This window comes from Ixodes scapularis, unplaced genomic scaffold (genome assembly GCF_016920785.2).
Source record: "Ixodes scapularis isolate PalLabHiFi unplaced genomic scaffold, ASM1692078v2 PGA_scaffold30__3_contigs__length_599333, whole genome shotgun sequence".
NCBI classification, from domain to species: domain Eukaryota; kingdom Metazoa; phylum Arthropoda; class Arachnida; order Ixodida; family Ixodidae; genus Ixodes; species Ixodes scapularis.
The window spans coordinates 35,214-55,020 of record NW_024609858.1 but is presented as its reverse complement, the minus strand read 5'-3'; the positions used below and the strand labels follow the sequence as shown (position 1 = coordinate 55,020).

Here is a 19,807-nt window from a genome sequence, read left to right as displayed (position 1 = left end):
CGTATCCTCGACTGTTCCTTTTTCTTCTACTTTGAAACTTCCTCTTTTCCTGCCTCAGTCTCAGGCTAACATCAGAATGGTTAATTTCCACCAGCTCGCCTGCGCACTCACTACAATATCATATTTCTTTGCGCCGCGGAGAAATGCTGCACAAAAAACAACATACACGCACAACAAAATAAAAATAATAATAAAAAACTTGTTATTTTTGAAGGGACAATAGATAAATATTTATGTTTTTCGTTAAAGCTTGTATAGATATACCTTTCAGAATAATGGTCATGAGATCAGGGAGGTCATTCATAAGTACATGTATTTGATAATCTAATTTTTGTATGCCGTAGTTCGTGCGTATTTCTTGATATCTGTAGCTCGTGTGCCGAAAATTGTATAGATAATCTTTCCAAACATATGTACTAAAAAAGACAGTTGGTTCTAATTTGATATGATTAAAAATTAATAAAGATAACTGCTTATCTATAAGATTTTGTAACCTTGTATGATGCCCGTTCATACCTTTTTTTTTTTGCTTTATTTCATCTTGTATGGATTGCTCCAGGGGTAATCGGAGGAGCATCAGTTTTTTTTGTTTTTTTTTTCGGAAATCTTAGCAAGTATTGGATAAAGTCAAGTCGTCAGGTGTAGTTGTTTAACTCTCGCTGACGAACGATTTAACACAATACACTTGTAAGGCACTCATTTCTTATCGGTCTTATAGCCTACATTACTTCACTCAGAGAAATGACCAGATGACGTCTCGAAAGTCGACAGCGCGTTTTAACATGAGGATACCGCATTTTTTGTTTCCAAATTTGGGGAATGTTCTTAAAAGTCTGGAATTTTACTTTCTTCAGAAATCACAAAAAAATATATATATTTTAGTAAACTACAATTACATTCTCAGAGAATGTACTTCAAGTAAATTGCAAGTTTTCGAATCCTACTTAAAATAGTACTTTAAATAAATAAATAGTACTTCCCACTCGAGCTTTTTTTTTAATAGATATATTGTTTTGTAAAAAAAGTTGTAAAAAATAGTTTTGTAAAAACGTATCGAACGATCTTCGAATGTTGGAAGACCTACATATGCTGAATTTTGGGAGGAAAGGCAACGCAAAAAGGGCGCCTGTGCGTTCCCCTTTAGCACGTGATTCTCCAAGTACAGCACAAACTACAGGAGCACCAGATGGGCCTCAGAGCTGGTGCTGCATTTTATTGCCTCCTTCGAGTGAAGGTGCAGGGTATACACCTCCTGTATCTGGCGAGAGTTCCTACGTTGCGGAGAGGCGGGGAAAACCCATTTCTTTAACTGAGTCAAGTGTCACTGAGCTTCAGGGAAACAAGAGAAATGCCAGTTTTCGGGGGTAATCCCGCGTTTACTGGGCCTCACTTAAGACGTGTCTGTCAGCTCATTTTTGTGCAGCAATGTTTGTTGACCATCAAACCTATAATTCAAAAGTAATTTGTAATTTGAGTAGAAGTTACTCGAAAGAAGTAATTAAAGTATACTACCTACCGAAATAAAAATGTAATTGAAAGTTGCTAAACTTTTGAGAAAAGTAGTTTAACTACGGTAAATTGAGTAGAGTAGTTGAACTATGTACAAGTCTGCGCGGAGGCTTGCGTGTGACGTCGATTTGAATGTCTAACGTCCTCGAAAGAATGCGGAGCGCAAGTTCGTCTGCTTCTTGCATAGGGGTTAAGATGACGTTTGAACGCCGACTTCTTATTAGAACTCGGCGTTCTTATTGAATCACCCTCATACTATCTATATCTTCAAAGGTTAGAAGTATATAAGAAAGCATAAGTAAGCGTCAAATAAGTTTTGCGCTAGTAAAATTATTGTTGAATTTTCGGGAAATATTCTATGCCTCATAATATGAACATAATTTTATTTACGAAAACAGGTATTCAAACTTTCGGTGTGCGCTCTGACGCAGCTAGATCACGATAAGGTGATCTGCATACCTTGTGTGTCGCTCTATTTATGTTTTCTTTACCTTGAAAACTTAAATTGTTTCAATGAGATGTGAAACAAGCCCACTTCCTTCTGCGTGGCGTAATTTAACAAAGTTGTAATTAAGCTACGGTACAAAGGGAATACCTCTAATTTCTATCATTATCTGTGCTGTATTTACTCCTTCGTTTTGCATAATGTTCCATCTAGTGATATACTGTATTCAACAAATTATGCATCCTTCTCCAAACAGAATGCGTAAATCAGTAGAGCTATTGCGAACGAGCCTAGAAATTATGTTAACACCAATGTCTATATTCCCTGAAACATTTAAAACTACAAAACAAAAAACGTGTAAACGACATTGAATAGTTTGCTTTAATCAACCAGTAGTCTTTTTCTATTTTTATTTTTTTCTACCTATATTTAGGGTGATTCAGAAACACCTGCAGCGATAGTGCAGCCGAGGAACTTCACCAAAAACATTCATGTATGTGCTTGATATGCAAAACAATGCGATTTTTTGTGACATTATTGTGGACCGAGATAATGAGTTTCTCTGATCGGTTATTCATATAATTTGTCATGTAATTATTTGGAATTCAGTTTTTTTAAATTTTTTTTTTAACTTCAGTCATCTATGCGAATTTCCACTAGTCTATGGCGCTTGTGTATTTTCATAACAGTTATACCCCGAATCTCTGCCCAAACTTTGAATTAATATTTCAAGTTCTCAACAGAACGCATAGTCTTCTTTATTTAATTCCACGGGCTAGGAGTACATATGTAGCCTGGCAGTCTACCTCCGAAGTGGGGCATCCGTTTCATCGAGGCATGGAAGGCTTTTCCTGGGCAGTCCCTGCAGTTTGCATCCGACTGGCCGTGTAGGGAGAATGTAGCTCTGATTTTCCCCTGGAAACCAGAGCGGCGAATACTAAAATCCGTGGATAGCAGCGAGCCGTCTGGCATGAGAGCGCGCAAAGGAAATAAGTGGAAAAATCTCTATCATTATTTATACTTGAAGTGTTGGCGTCACTTTGATCCTTTACATATAAAAGCTTCAGGGAACAAATATATACTTAAAAAAATAATGTACAGTAGCCCAATTTTTCTAATAATATTACGCGAGCGTCGACCGGCGCTGTGCCGCAGAGAAATTCAGCGTCGCGGGAGAGATTAGGCCCGTGCGCACAAAGCTCTTTTCGTTGCGAGCATCGTCTGCTAGGCTATACCGTTGACCGCACAAAGCCCCTGTTCATTAGGTCTGTTCGATTTGGCCAGAAAGTTCTGAACTAGTTCCGTCCGAGTTCAGACATTTGCAGGAGTCGTGCAGCGGTGGCGCAGAACCAGTGCAGCCGCCGCGCTAGGACTGGCGCTGTGGTCTGCTTTCTGAGCGGAAGCGCAAGGTGTCGTCTGCATCTGTTGGCTCTTGTTTCGCCACGCCACGTTGTATGCAACATTTAATTAGTCGAGGTTTGATGAGACTATTCGTGTTTCCTTAGTTTTAAAGTATAATAACGGAATCTGTTGTGTGATTCTTTTTATTCGCGTGTATTAAAAACGTATTCTGCACGAAATGTGTTTCTGTCTGCATTTTTAACGGCCGCTCAGTTCCTCTCGTTTCCATAAGCGTTCGCGTCCTTCACATTCATTTAGTAATAGTAGATTCATTCCAAGTCTCTCGAGTTCCGCATTTCGACGATAGGTTTGCGGCATCAGGATGATATTGCGTCGAGAGTCACTGCCGGCAGCGCGCGGTCGATAGCGGTCACCTCGAAGACGAAGGCCTGACGTTAGCGTTTTGGCCGATACAGTTATCGACCGTAACTTCGACGTCAAGCTTAAGCGTTTATGCTGATTCTCAAGAAAGGGCTGGATAGAACTACCAAGCCAATGCCGATTCTTGGCGTCGTTTTTCCTAGGCCCTTTAGTGGGCTTCCAGATAGCAGCGCGTAAAACATGCAGCATTATGCTCAGCCACGGGGCATGCGAGGGCCAATGTACTAAATCCCAGACCTCTGGAATGTATCGGAGTCGTCAGTATGCATCCAAGAGCAACTGAAGGCGGGGACTATCAAGAGCGCAATACCTTTCTTGTGTCGGTAAGGAAGAATATCAACACTGTGGATCCCCACATAGCATCAAAAAGAAACAATTTACGCGAGCCAGTATTTTAACACTTACCACGGGGAGCAAAACCTACACGAGCAGGTGCCTAAAACGCTTTCAGAATATCATAATTAATCAAATTCCTTATGGTCTCAATCCCTCGTCCACCGCGGGTACGTTATTATCATAAACGAAAGGAAATGCAACGTCCGTATCGGCGTTATTGTTCAACATCACAGACATTTGAACAAGAGCTGCGAAAAATGGCACCGCGAGCAGAGACGGACAAGGAGTGTCGTCTGCTATCGCCGTCTGCTCTTGTCGTCTGCTTCTGCACGGACGCTGAACTGACTCCGGAGCCGGTGCAAGATTTTGAGGAACTGGCTCTGAACTCGTTCAGAACTGGGGTGAATCGAACGCGCCAGTGCAGCGACCGTGCAACTTCCGGTTGAATCGAATGCACCAGTTCCTGCACTGGCCTATTATCTGCTGGTATATCTAACTTAAGCAAAGATCTGAAAAGCGCTTGCTTGCGTGATACTGCTCAGGCGTGGCATAAACCGCGCGTCATCTCGAGTTTAATTTACCTTATTTTCATTTCATGTTTGCGTTTACTTTTGTGAACACCAACAAAAATGAAAAAAGCGGTAATGCGACAAACTGAATGCAACGATGCATTAAACTATATACCGCAGACAATGCTGCTAGCCATCAAAACCAGTCCAGTGCTTTCTCCGTGCCACGTCACATCGTGCTACCCCGTGCAGTTGTACCCAACGGGAAGGCCACGTGACACACTTTTAGCGATAGACTGGCCAAGGTGGCTCGTAACGTCGGCTGCGGTACAACACAAAGTGAAACGGATTATCAGCGTTTCCGCTTGGTCTTTTGTATTATCAGCTGCGTTGTGGCTGTCGTCATCTAGCCTTTGTAGCCGGATAGTCACACTTTTCATTGACCAGTGGACGCCCGCACATTTTTATGCCTCCTCGAGTGCCCATAAAAACACGGGAACGTGTTGTCAGAATGTCCATGGGTGGCATGACGCAAAGGGATATAGCAACAACGGTTACAGGCTAAGGTAATAGGATTGTGAGCGGGTACACAGGCTAAGGTCAATAGGATTGTGAACGGATTTCATGAGAAGGGGCGTATCGGCGATGCACGTAGACATTGCAAGCGCCCTGCCCTCCTTTGCTACGGAGTAGGGGCTCTGTGCGATCAACGGAATAGCCTAGCAGACGACGCTCCCACCAGAAAGGGCTTTGTGCGCACGCAATTAATCTCTCCCGTGACGCCGCATGCCTCCGCAGCACGGCACTGGCTGTTCCGGCAGTCGACGCTCGCTTGAAATTATTAAAATATTGGGCCACTGTACACCCCCAAAAAAGAAACGTTATTTTTTTTAAATACGTATATTACCTTATACAAAAATACATTCTTCTTCGTTAAGGAAGAAAAGCTACACATCCATTGAAACTTTCTGTTTTGCATCTGAGTGGTACATTACATTTTAAATTGAAAACCAAACCTTCTAGGTGAGGTCGCTGTGGTAGAAACAAATTTTAGTATGAGTTTCTAATCCAGCAAGGTTTACATATTATCTACTAGATCAGAGATAAATTCATACATTACAAAGTGGAAAAACTTTTCTGTGTTTAATTACCATACTGATTTTCAAAACAATTTTATAGTGTTCTCTACATGGGGAGTTCCGATAAGAGAACTCACGTGGACAAATAATTTGAGTAGATAAAAAAGCTTCACTGCAGCACATGTTAAAAATGGCTTGTTTAAACATAAAGTAAAACATACCTCTGTCGAAAAATCACTGCGCCACGGACGTATCAAGAAATTTAATACAACAAAATATAGTTTTTTTTTATATATACTTTTGAATGTTTGCGAAGTGAGAACATCGTGCATACCAACTTAATGCCACATTGAATGAGGTTCTGGGCGGCCTGTAGCATAAGATCATTGGGAACTTGGCGTGAGTAGTCTCCGACGAAACCAAAAGACACGGACTTGTTGTTGAAGCCCACTGTGTGGGCTCCAATCTTATTCCAGCCACGGCCCACAAACACCATTCCGTTGCTCCCAATTATAAAGTTGTAGCCGATGTCATCCCATCCTGCGTGTCCCGCAGTGCCATGCAGCTCTCAGTTGCATGTATTTTCATTGACTACAAAATCCGCACATATCCTTATTGGGTCACATGTAGTCTTGTTACAGTATTTCTTCAATTATTTTCAACGTAGAATTCTATTTACTAGAACAGAGGGATATATGACACATTTACAGGAAATTCAATTTTAGTTCTAGTGGATTTTTTTTTTATTTTTTAAAAGTTATTTTAACGCTGTCTGTGCAAGTGAGTTATACGCCCAGGACATAATATAGGAGGCTCATTGTCGCAAAACGTCGGTTTATTCTCTGAAGATGGTTAATTCCCTTCTTAATATGTAAACAAAAACATATGGCTCCAATTACAAACTTGCGGAACGTCATCGCAAACCACTGAATAACTATATTGAAGCACTTCGTAAGTGGCCCGGGGGGGGGGGGGGGGGGGGGCGGGGGGGTTTGCTAAGTTTTTACACGTTCGCGCGTCCGAAACCACAGAGGATCAAATTTTAATGCGTGCTTTTAGAACCACAAACGTTGTACCTGTTGCACGACTAGAAACTTTAGCGCACCCTAGCTCACGCCTACCGCGTGCTTCCAATTTCTCTAGAATTGGCTGATTTATTGGTTTTCGATGACTCTTAGCGAGTTTTTCATTATAACTACGTGTTTCGTTTCACAAGCTCTAAAAGATGATGAACAAACTTTAGTTAATTATTCGACTTATCGTCACGATTAGCCCCCAATATAATGTCTCTCTGGGCGTATAACTCAACTGCACAACCCGCATCATTCTATCTTTTTGAAGATAAATCTGTTTCAAATTGGAATTAAACACTTATAAGCAGGTAATTTTTATCCAACGTTGTCCTTGTGCTTAAGCTACCTGGTGATCTTCTTCTACTTTGTGCTCTTGCAACAGAATAACGGGAAACAAACTACTATATTATGCAACAACCTTCTTGACATGAGAAACGAAAATTATTATATGACTTATCCAGTAAACATATCGAAATTCACATAAGCAATTTCATGTGTATACATATAGGTTCTTATCAAAGCAATATTGACCTTATATGGTTGAGATCTGTGGCAATCGCAGAAATCAGGACGAAAACGTTTCGAATCCTGGCACGTCCCTCGTCACTTTAGCTAAAAAATACCGGGTAACGACAACATTTGCCGATTAATCTTACCTGTATTGACGAAGGGCCTACAAGGTTCAGGAACGTTTTCTTCCTGATTTCTGCGGCCGCCGCAGAAGACCCGAATCATCTATAGTCGGTGACAGGTTAAGTATGAAGTGGAAGCTCCTCTTACGTCTTACCACTTAGGCAGAGTTAACACCGGAAAGGAGGCGCTTTACTCTCCAGCGTTCGCTCTGCTTGAGTGGAAGAAGTGAGAGGAGCTTCCATATCACTCTTAACATCTCACCGACTATAGGGGCAAGATTGTTGTGATATTTGTAATCTCAAGTGCTTGTTTTTTTTAACCATTGCATCTTACAGCTTCCTATATTATATTTTATGTCTTGAAATGGTTATTAGATACATCTATAATTTTACTAGGGCAGCGAGTAATCTGTTTATCACGTGGGAACATAAAACGAAACCAGCTGAGTTTATCAAAAAAGTGGACAATAAAATATTTAATTATGCGAGAGTAATCAAGTAACTAGAGAAGCGCTTAAAGAGAAAACGATATTGTACTAATAGTTTTGACTGTTAAGCGTGAAACAATGTTGACTACCTTGCCCAAAATGAAATGCCTCGATTATTGCAATAATATTAATTAGGATTGCGGTACCCTAGGATATAAATACTTCCAGCTAAATTTCGTGTTTCTCTTGAAATTCCTATAAGAAGAATCAGAAGGTACGAGCTTAAAATATTTTTCACTGAGCTCACCTTGAGTTTTCTGGTGCACTAACTGCCATTTCAAAATTATTTGGGAACATGTTTTATTAGAAAAACACTGTTCTCGTCCAGTGTGATGATAAAACACATAAGAAACGCCACCATTTACGCGGAGATAGTTTTCAGCCTTGGGCGGTCTTGCGCCCCACTCTTTTCGAAGCACGTGCGATATCTTTTTGCAAACGTCCAATTCCCAATCCTCGAGACCGTAGTAATCGGACTTGGGTTTTCCGTGAGTATGAGTCCGTCTGGAGCCTCGTGGTAGAAATGTATGCTCCCAAAGTTTACCTGTTGATAAAAGAAAAAATAATATCGGTGAATTTCATAATTAAACAACATGAATTTTGCCACTCGTCTCCTCATATTCAGATGGCATCATAAATATAGCCGTTATTCCTGAGCAGTAGGGGGAACTTTATGTAGGGGTGTCTAATGTTTTCTACCTTCGTGTATGAAGTATCGGCGAAGAGATCCATTTATTGGTGGCTTTTGTTCAGCTTGTTTTCCCAGAGCTCGGTGTTCATCCAGAAGGCCTGTGAACTGGAGTCTCACCATACCCTCGATTGGGCGCTGGGCACATATTGGGCATGAACGCTAGCCTAAGACACGGCTACGTCAGCTGTGTCCTGCGTCAGAATAACAAACGAATATTTCATGTTGTTGTCGACCCGACGAGCATAGTTCTCAGGTTATCCACTAGGGGCGTGATAGTTGAAACGCTTCCCCGATAGACTACAAAATAAAAGGGAGCTTAAAACATCCTCCTTTTCCCCCGCTTCCAACGGTGAATACGAAAGGATTTGAAGGTTTGTCTTCAGAAGATGCCGCCTGAGAACGGACTGTGGTTCTCAAAGTTGACAGGCCTTATCAAAACGTTCAGCTTATCATCCACCTACCTCCGCCATAAATTAGATTATAACCTTGACGTGAAAAACAAGGTCTGGACCGAAAAGACACGCATCCTTAGAGCATATAACACTAGCCAATGGCATAGAATGTTAGCCAGCCAGTGTCATGCGCCACCACCTTGTGTGTTGGACAGTCTGTTAACCTACCACCAAATAGAGCAAGCGGGAGTTCCCGTTTGTTCTTTTTGTTGTCTGTTTCTTCCCTCAGCTCGACGGTTAGTCCTAATTAATCATGTGACTCCATGGAAGGTACGACTCATCCCTCCTCTCTGTGCGCGTCGGTCTAGCCACGCTTGACGCCGCAACACTGTAATACTTAATAACCAACATAGAATCCATGACTTCATGCAACGCGACGTGGTCACCTGACTCGATGTCATGGTGTCAACTTGTAGTGGCGCGTGATAGCACATGGGGTCATTTCACGTGACATTAATTCCATTGGTTATTGATATTAATCTGAATTTAAAAAAATTAGATTAATATCAGTAACCAGTACCTTCTTAAGTCACCCAAAAGTTTTTTAATGTTATAAAAACAAATTTTAAAAATCGCTACTTAAATACTGCATTACATACATCTCCTATGACTTCGGAGATAAAGGTCGTCATACTGTATTGACCGATTTTTCTGAAAATTTTTTGGTGTTGAAAATGGGATTCCCACGACTCCAAGTCACGACGATTCATATTGGGTCCTTTCAATGACGGAATTTTGTGTCTTGTAAGGTGTGTTTTGCTATTCATTTATTTAGACGATCCTTAATGACACGGGCTCACGTGTTCTTATGTGCCTGACGTACGGTGCCACCGCTTATTTAGTGGGCTTCGTTGAAAGGATGTATGCAAATAATTTTTTTAAGCAGTCTGGTTGGAAAAAGTATGAAAAAAATTAATTCACAACCCAAAAAGGTTTTCGAGCTTTATTTACGGCGCCAAACGAATTTCTAGTTGGCGCCTGCAGGAGCCCACGGAAAAGGGGCTACTGACTGGCCACTAGTCACGTGGTACACGTGTGTGCCACCACCGCCGAACGTTGCGTCAGAGCCGTTCAGCGTCACCGCTGAAGTACCTACCCAGAACCCATACGCCGCCGCTGCCGCTGTACCCTGAGTGTAACGCGCCGCCGGCTGAAAGCGTTCTTTATATATATATATATATATATATATATATATATATATATATATATATATATATATATATATATATATAAATATATATATATATATATAAGCAGACAGTAATTTCAAGTATGGTTTCAAATAAAAAAGAAGAAAGAAAAACCTTTACGAATCCTTTCCAGTCAAAAAAAATATTCTGAAAAATTAATCAACATCATCATTACATAACGTCTTTTCTCCACGCCCCAAGGGAGTACTTGGGCGCGCCGCAGCCGTCAGTTTCTGAACTGCGCACATGTCTATCACGTGCTGCTTGCGCTCCTTTGGGAGCTTCCTATGTGCTCTAGAAGTTGCTAATTAATCCTCGCTTTCTTTTGCACTCAAAACGAAGATTAGTAAGCAACTTTTAGAGGCCGTAATAAGCTCCCAAAATAGCGCAAGTACACACGTACTTGCGCTCAAGTACGTAATTGCATGACGTTTAACACCTGGAACTATGGTGCAGAAGAGGAAAAAAACTTTTAGTTAAAGCAACAGACACGGGAGGGAACGTTCACTTTTGTGTCTGTTCAACGCTGTTTCAAATTCACCCTAGCGAAAAACCTCGATGTCGCTGATGCACGCACGTTGGTTGATCAATGGACGGGGGAAGTATATGACGCAAGGTGATAGTTGCTAACTGAAGGCGGCCAAGTCATATCTTCGCCTTCTTGTATACATAGTGCTCGCTTTTTTCCAGTGGTGAACTATTGATGGCAGCTTAGTGTAAATATGATGGCTCCGTTTTTGGCGAAATGTAAGTGAGATGGCACCTTTGTGAAAGTTTGATGGCTGCGTGCATAGCATTTATAAGCATGACAGCAAGTTACAGAAACCGTCTTGATTCTGTGTATGACGATGATAGTGTATGATGGGTCTTGTTGGAAGTTAATAAGTTGCCTGTTTGTTTCCGCTAATTTTTTTCAAACGTGACTGTTGCATACTCGCGAATTTCGTAAAGACAGGTATTAAAACAAAATTTATTTGTGCTATTAGATTCTGCGACAATTTTTAATAATGTTAATTTGAATGCGGAGAGAGCTTGGCAAATTGTGTACGCACACATTAGGATTGACATGATCACGTGCGGGTTTCAGGCAATCTTCTCAAGCACCCTTCTATAAAAAGACGGCCGTGAGGCTTCTGCAGCTGAAGGTTTCAGGAGTGCGATGGTCTGCGATGATTTTTATTGCATCCTTATTATTTTCCGAACGACGAAAATAATCGCTGGACAAGGGCGTTTCATTTTTTCACGCCATAGAGGCAAAAAAAAAAGAGAACGGCAGTTCCGCATGTTGCTTGTACAACTACATAAGGCAGTGTCGTTGAGTGCCCTGTAAAAATAATTGTTTTGCTGGAGCTCTTCCTCAAGCACGCCTACATCGTTGTTCTGACGCGCGCTTAATATAATCAAGCTTGTCATGGTTAGGATTCTTGAGAAACCTTCAGTACTTTATTACGTTATAAATGCAACCAGAATCGTTTCTAATTTGTTTCTGATTGCGCGTTTTCTGTGAACAAGTTACACTGGACAAGTGAAGAGCTAGCATAGTAGCCAAATCTAAATTGTAAAAATAAATTATTATTTTAAATCCTGGCACAATCAAGGCATGCTCACCAAGAGGAAAGACATCATATTTACTAAATTATACGCATTTTAGGTGCTATACAAATGTCTCACATTTACTACGATCACAATTATTAAAAGTCAGGTATATTTGACTTGCCAAATAAGAAATATCTATAATCTATTTTATTTATTTGTCTATATTTCCAGCTTCAATATAAACTCCAAGGCAGGAAGCAGGCAACACCACAATGCCCAAAAAAGACAAAAAGTAAAACAAAACAATACATTGCCTGCATATCTCCTCAGAGCCTTGCTTAACTAGCGCGTCTTTTGTATTGACACTCTCGGCAGTAAATGCAGGCGTTATTCTCGTATTACCTTCTTTTGTAATCTATATACATCTTAGGATAATAAAAAAAAACTGACCATGTCAACTTGTAAAAAACGCTACTGAATGCATTTCCCCAAAAATTAAACTAGGAGATTCACAGAAGACAAAGTCAAGGAGCATCGTCTACATTTTGCAAGCAGCAGAGAAGTTCTAAGAATCACGAAGGGCCACTTAATACTCGCGCTGACATTGGACCATCTTTATTATAAAGTCAGTCAATACATGAAAACAACATTCTTAAATACCCGGATTCATAGAAGGAGTGAAAATGCCTTTAAGTCAAATTCCAGCAGGTGTTACAGGTTCATGGGGACGATTAATACAAGCAAAAAGGAGAATGAACGTTGTCTCAACAGAACCATGAAAATGAAAAGACAAGCCGAATAAAATATTTAAAAATATGGTTACAAACAAATCAGTTTTCACGAGCGTAAAAAAAATAATAATACGCGATATTAGAGTGAAACTTACGTCCTGTTATTGCAGCCGACGCCGTTGATGCATCCTTACCCGATGCCGTTTCGAAGACGAGCAGGACGGACGTGAGCACAGCTGCGCTAATGCTGCTCATCTCTTTTTTGAGAACTACTCCCAGTTCTCTCAGGCTAGAGCATTGATTTCAATTGCGGCGGAAAAATATCATCCTTCTTGTATAGAAAGGGAATTCCACTTAATAAGTGAAAGGAAAAACAAAATCACGTGATCTAGCTATGTATTTTTTGTGCTTACGATAAATGCATAAAAAGAAGAGTACTGAGCACAGAGTCGATATAAGAAAAAAATAAAAGGGCGAATCCGCACATTACTACATACAAGCCCACTGAGGATGGGCTTTCAAGAAAGATGGCTACATCCGCAACGTAAGGCGCGGAGCACCACAGATGGCTCTGGTATTTGTCTCGTCTGCAGCGTTTGCCTTCCATCGACAAAAAAAGGCGCAGTTCACAATATACGTGGGGTTTTTCAGAAGTACTGAGGGCGTCATCGTCGGAATTAGAAGCCCACCACTTTCTACTTTGATGGACGCGCGATCTTTTGATCGCTCATAGCGATCGAGATTGTCGTTGTTTCGTGTCAGCGAACACAGTCGGCACACAGGATGGGGTGATCTTTGTACAGCGATGGTTTTCCTGTGTAATAAATCGGCGATGTAACAACCGCGCAACTATGTAGGCTATTTTTTTAGGTGCGGTAAAAGTGATTGACCTGTTACTAAGTGAGACATGGAATTCTGTAACCGTCATTTTTTTTGCGGGCTCTATATTTCGTACATTGTGGAATGTACGAAATGGCGGCCTTGTTTTCCGTAATCCGGCCTGGCAGCACGCGCGTTTTGCACACTTGAACCGGAAAGTGGGAAAAGGGTGGATTAGATTCGTTGCCAGTAGTGAGAAGGAGCCAGAAGTGTGTAGTGCAAGAGCACGCCTGACGAGCACGAGATCATTCAACTGTTTTAAGATAAAATTAAGGGTGAAGGAGTTCACTTAAAATTAGATATGAGGGCACACGCATAGTGTAGCGTGTGAAATTAACGTAGCGTTGTCGAGTAAAGTTAGCTGGCACACTTTCCTGCAGTCGTTTCGAAGACCAGGAGGGCAAACGCCAGCACAGCTGTTCTGTTTTTCATGTCTCTATAGACCCTTCCACTAGGAAGAGCGGAGAGCGAAAAAATGCCGCCCCCCGCCCCCCCCTCTCACCTAGCGCGTCGTCTGCTCCGCCGAGTGGGCTGTACCTAACATCCGGCTGACGTTCAAACTCGGTTAAAAATCGCTTCATCGTAGAATTTTCAAGCGCAGATGCACACATTTTGATATGCAAGTTTTCGTGTAATGCTGTGCTGGATAAAAAGACTAACCGGGTCCAAATGCGCTGTTACCAGCGTGCAAAAAAATGGAAAGATGTGTAGAGTGGCCGGTCTCTCCGGCGAAAAGTAAACCTGGTTGCTATAACTTTTAGAGCGCAGCTCTTAGGGGCCCGTTTCCAGCCTGAGCGGCGTCGCCGTCGCCGTCGGCGTCGCCGTCGGCGTAACCGCGCCCCTCCCTCTCCTCCTCCTCCCCTCCTCCTCCTTCCCCTCCTCCTCCTCCCCTCCACCCCCTCCCCCTCCTCCTCCTCCCCCTCCTCCTCCTCCCCCTCCTTCTCCTCCTCCTCCCCTCAATGTGTAGTATGGTCCGGGCGAGTCACGTGACCTCGGGGGGAGGGGGTCACATGACCCGTTTCCAGCCTGTGCGGCGTCGGCGTCGGCGTTGGCGTCGGCGTCGGCGTCGCCCCTCCTCCTCCTCCTCCTCCCCCCCTCCTCCCCCGCCAAGGTCACGTGACCCCGGGGGGTGACTCCCCTCCCCCCGCCGGTCACGTGACGGCCCGCCCAAGTTCATGTGATCCCATCCCCTCGAGGTCACGTGACCCCCCGGACCTCTGCCCTCCTCCTCCCCCTCCTCCTCCTCCCCTCATTGTCTAGTATGGTCCGGGGAGGGTCACGTGACCTCGGGGGGAGGGGTAAAGGAGAGGGAGGGGGAGCAGGAGGGGAGGAGGACTAGCAGGCATGATCACGAGGGAGGAGGAGGAATATACCCTCCACTCCTCCTCCTCAAGAGCTGCGCTCCAATTCGGCGTTAAAAAAAGTAAATCTGGTTGCTATAACTTTTTTTACTATAAAACGTTCGTACTGGGGTAGGCCTTTAGCGGCCATGAGTGGAAGTCTGGAATGAGAAATGAAAAACGTGCTCTCCTGGTGCAATAGACGAGGCGGTTGAGGGTAGTACCGCCGGCTGACTCGACTGCTATTGAAGTAACGAAACAAAGATATGCTAGTTGATCATTTGCTGAAATAAAACAACAGGCTGCTATAGACTGATTTTGGAGTGGCCTTGAATATTCTAAGAACGCAAAACACTTGACAACGGCAGCCACGAGCGAGAGTTCGATGTTCGGTACAGCCCGCCGGTACAGTGCAGAGATGGAGAACGGCAAATCTTCCCGGTGTGTCGTAGCGGAGTCGAGCGTGTGCCCTCTCTCTCGTTTTACCCCGCCGACCCTGCTGAACTTCCCGCATTTGCGGAGAGGGCGCTGCGGTCGAACAAAATGGCGCCGCCCTGAGAGCGCTAAATGGAATGGTCCATAAAAACAATCCTTTCCGGATGTTTTTTTGTTTTGTTTTTTTCTGTTGAGCGCATTTACTTCAACTGCAGCGCTAAACCAGCATTTGTGAAGTATAAAAAAGAAAGTTCCTTCAAAAGAAACTGTCACCTGGTCTACATCGTTATACGCTAGCTTTCCGAGTTTTCAGTAAATACCGATAAACCCCTAAAATTAACCACCGAGACGGCCTTATAAACATCTGGGCAAACAGAAAAACCCCGAATCGGAGCTCTCTTTTTTGCTAAGAAAACACTCAAGCGTCACGGGAAGAAAATTCCGATCTACAGTTGCATTTTTCGTCGACCAGGAACAGAGCCCGTACTGAACTGTCCGCGAAACTACGTGCGTGAAAAGCGTCTCCGACTGCTGTGTTCAGAGTCCTATTCCGTCCCTGCATCAAACGTGGTTCCATATAGTTCCAACAAATGACGTCACAGAAGCTGGCGTATTATACTGTCAGATGTCGCGATCCTGACGGTTGCTCGCAGAGGTTCCGCTAAAAAGCATGCCCAAACAAACGCGAGTGTTTCTGTCGTCACGGCGTCTCAACTCCTGGCTCCCGAAGTTTCCGTGGCCTGTCAAGCTGGAGAGCGACCTGCAGCAGAACAGGCGTCTGTCACATCCACCACCTCTGCTAAAATACCGCCAGCATTGCGGCCGGCGATAGCGTGACACGTGTATGACGTCATCAGGAGAGAAAGCGAGGGAGCAGTTTTAGGACGCGGAAAACCGCCAGTCGAAACGCGTTCTAGCCACCATAGCGAAATTACTTCTTTCTTGGGAACCACATTCCATTTCTCGTTTCCTTCTCTTATCGGTACCGCGACGTTTTTTTAAGCGTTTGGGACATGCCCACGTTCTCTTGTTTTCTTCAACATAATCACCGACAAACACAGATTTTTTCTTCGACACCAAAAATCGCCACAAAGCCACCAAATCGAGCTGCGGGACAAAAGACACCCCGAAAAATTGCTGCCAAATTTAGTGAGAAATAAACCCCGAAAACACTGAACACCTGTTCCTATTCAAAGATTACAACGAGACGCTGGAGTATACGTTTGCTTCGCAGCGACCAGGCACAAAAAAAAAGAAAAAAGAAACAACCCTCGAGTGCGTAGAAACAGTTACATCATCGAGATGTCCCAAGAAAAAAAACAAATATCGAAGAAAACTTAATTGACGCTTTTCGATCAGGAACTTCACGCAAGTCTCAAATCGCTGTCAGACGGCGCGTGGCCTAGGTCCTTTATGAACATGTTCCTAATTTGTACTCTTTTACTTGTGTAGTCAAGTAAAAGTACGCTTCAAGTACTCTGTAGATATACGTGCAACATCTGGTGGGTGCTCGGACGGCACTGCCAGTACAAAATTGAAATACTCGACCCCCGGCGGATACTCAGCCGACGCTCTAAGTACTCTATAGATATACGCACGATATCCAGCAGGTGCTCAGACGACACGCCAGCTCGATTGACATACGCGATACCCGGTAGATACTCAGCCGACGCTCCAAGTACTTTATGGATATACCGGCGATATCCGGCGGGTACTCCTAGGACCCGATTGACCTGGGATTAACACGCGATGTCCGGCGTGCACTCAGCCGACGCTGCTAGTATTCTTTCGATATACTCGGCGTCCGGTGGGTACTCAGCCTGACGGTGGCGGTACTCCAGTGATATTGTGCTGGTACTCTTCCACTTTTGAAACGATATTCTCCAGACATCGTGTGGATGGGAATAACCATACATTCTGAGTATTTGCCAACAATATTGTGTAGATACTCGCCTAATATTCTTGTGCCACTTGGGCTGTTTACCCTGGCCATTAATGACCAAGGAAATTGATTGGTCAGCCAGGAAAGACGTTCCCTGGTAGTTCCGTGGCTTTCTGAAGCAAGGAAAGACCGTGAAACGCCAGGCTGGTATACAGACGTAAATGGCTGAGCAGTCGTGGTTAAGTTATCACAACTAAGAGCCAATCCTGGCCAGAGCTAAACCAAGCAAGTGTGCTACCTGGGTGGTGACCCTTTGTCGCGCAGTTGTAGTTTTTGGTGTGATGCGTTGGTGAAAACAGGAGTCGATCCGCTCTACCGTATATCCTGAGCTCAGAAGCCTTTAAAGTTTGGGTGTCGATGATTTCGGTTCGCGGGATGCTGACATTATTTACTATTTGCGAAAAGAGTAGGGCCTTGATCACCCCTAGTTTAAACGACTTAAAGTGGAAACTTTTAAACGGAAGAACCGGCTATTTTGACCGCTGTTGGAAAGTCCAGCGAACATCTTCCGTCGTGTTTGTCAGTCGTACCGAAACACCTACGCCAGAGCCGGCGGAAGCCATCGCGCTATCACAAATACAAGAAATGAGGAAGAAGCGAACAATGCGGACCTCTTCCTTATAAATGATTTCGACCATCCTACTAGATTTGGTCTCCATTCCGGACAGTAAAACACAACACCAGACTTGGTCTGGGCTACGAAGGAGACCATCCGGGAGTGGCGCTGCAACGGGGACCCTTGGCGCAGCGACCACTTCCCCGTTTGGCTCTAGCTTCAAGGTCGAGGAACCGAGAGGAGAAAGAAAGGGAAGTGCGTGGACTGGTAGAAGTACCGCGAATTTATGCAAGAGTCGTAAGATGCCTCCTTACATGTGAAAATTCTCCAAGCAACTGAATCGGCAACGCGCTCGATTAAGGTTGATGCCGGAACCCCAGCCCCGATAGACATCTCCTCAACGTCTGGACGACCCGGGAGCAGCTATACGACCAATACGTGCTGCGAGTTAAAGCCCTCACAGATTTAGTTCGCGTTCGTCACAAGACAGCGCAGATTCTCCGCCATTCCTAACACCTCGGAAGACAGCGATTGGAGGAGCACTGCGCGTTCTTTGGTAAAAAAAAAACCGGCCTCTGCAAGGTTTGGGGCACTTACCAAGGCATCCGCGACAAGAAAAGAACGCGGGGAGTTGTCGAAACGGTGCTGCTGACCCAGGGTATGAGTCACGAGGAGCTGGAAAAGGAGGCCGCTAATACCTTCTTCCCGCAGCCTGCACGCACCCCCCCCCCCCCCCCCCCCTTGCCTCCATCTATGAACACGAACCGGTGGACAAGACAAATGAGCTCGAGACCCCATTCACGCCAGCCGATCTGCACACTGCTCTTGAGCAAGTCTGGGTCCAGAGCGCACCAGTAAAGGATAGGGTCACCTGGACCATGCTCCAGAACCCCCTGCATAGGAGATAGAGGCCCTTCTAGACACCGTCACCGAGATCTCGGTGAGCGCCCAACTTTCGCTTTGGAAGAAGCGCGCTGTCGTGGCCCCCATACCTAAAGCCAGCAGCGCCCTAACGAGATTCCAAACCTTTCTCCGGTGTCACTTACATCGATGATCTCCAAACTCCTCGAGCGGCTATGCCTCAACCGCCTCAACCATCACTTGGAGGAGGTTCCCTTCTTCATTCATCCTCACCAGACTGGCTTCCGTCCAAACCTGAGCACACAGGACCTTTTGAGACGACTCCTTTGTAGCTAATGGGGACGCAGGCGGACCGTGCCTAGCATCCTCGTTGCGGTGTATCTAAAGAAAGCTTTCGATTTGGTCACCCACGAAGCACTCATAAGAAACTTAAGGGAGGTTTATCCGGGCAAGCGGATGCTGAACATTGAGAGCTTCCTCTGCAACCGAACCTTCGAAGTTCGTTCCAGACGCACTGCACCGAAGCAGTTCTCAAGTTGCGTTGAAGTGCTACAGGGGGCCATCCTGTCCCCACTCCCCTTCAACGTAGTCATGACCGGACTTACCCGCAAGCTTGAACTCATCCACGGCGTACGGTTCACGCTATACGACGATAACATCACCGTTTGGACGGAAGCGTACGATCACGAGGACACCGAATCGGCAGTCGCAGCACTCCAGGCGGCGCTAGCGGTGCAGCTCGACTACTTGAGGGACACCGGAATGAAGATATCTGTGGAGAAGATGCAATGCATTCTCCTGGGAGGCTCTGCGGCGGAACAAGCCAAGGTTAATCTCACCATTGGAGGTGCTTCCCTGAAGCGATCAGACAAAGGCTGGATTCGCATCCTTTTTGGTATACCCATCTCCGACGTTGCGGTGCAGCCCAATTACTAAAGCAATTGACGCTCACTTGGAGGAAGATAGTGGATATCATCAAACGAATTCCAAATAAATTTGGCGGCGCCGCCTCCGAAAACGCGCGCACTCTCGTCCCAAGTCCCAAGACCAAAGACCCAAGTCGAAAAACTGGAGACCCTCTACCGAGCCGCCCTTCGGGTCATCACCGGCTTGCCCCGCCACACCCGAGTGAAAGAAGTATATTGCTGTGGAAGATTTCCGCCACTACGGGACATTATACAAGATTGCCGCAAGGGAACCCAGGACCGCCGTCTTTTCGCTCTTCAAGGGCAGCACCCACTTATCTTAGACAACCCCACCATAGCTACCATTTTAGACGAGGTCCCACCGCACGTGCCACCGTGGAAGGACTTCCACGGACGGCAGTGCACTCAGCCGGAA

The 19,807-nt window shown here is 44.6% G+C and overlaps 1 protein-coding gene across 1 annotated transcript; it reads right to left on the bottom strand.

The window, feature by feature from the left end:
• Positions 1 to 2,692: 2,692 nt before the first annotated feature.
• On the bottom strand, positions 2,693 to 12,708 carry LOC121836976 (peptidoglycan-recognition protein SC2-like). The gene is made up of 4 exons (XM_042292179.1): positions 12,609 to 12,708; positions 8,101 to 8,397; positions 5,995 to 6,200; positions 2,693 to 2,869 (listed from the first exon to the last, which is right to left on the bottom strand). Exons 1-4 carry the CDS (start codon positions 12,706 to 12,708, stop codon positions 2,717 to 2,719), a joined length of 756 nt encoding a protein of 251 aa, XP_042148113.1. The 3' UTR covers positions 2,693 to 2,716.
• Positions 12,709 to 19,807: the final 7,099 nt, after the last annotated feature.

What these genes read in the sequence shown, in the direction of transcription:
- LOC121836976 (XM_042292179.1), bottom strand. Translation starts at nt 12,708, where the DNA reads ATGAGCAGCATTAGCGCAGCTGTGCTCACGTCCGTCCTGCTCGTCTTC. An exon ending in AGTGCACCAGAAAACTCAAG is followed by an intron (nt 6,201 to 8,100) that starts GTGAGCTCAGTG and finishes CGGGACACGCAG; the next exon opens with GATGGGATGACATCGGCTAC. An exon ending in TTCAATGTGGCATTAAGTTG is followed by an intron (nt 2,870 to 5,994) that starts GTATGCACGATG and finishes TCTGGTTTCCAG; the next exon opens with GGGAAAATCAGAGCTACATT.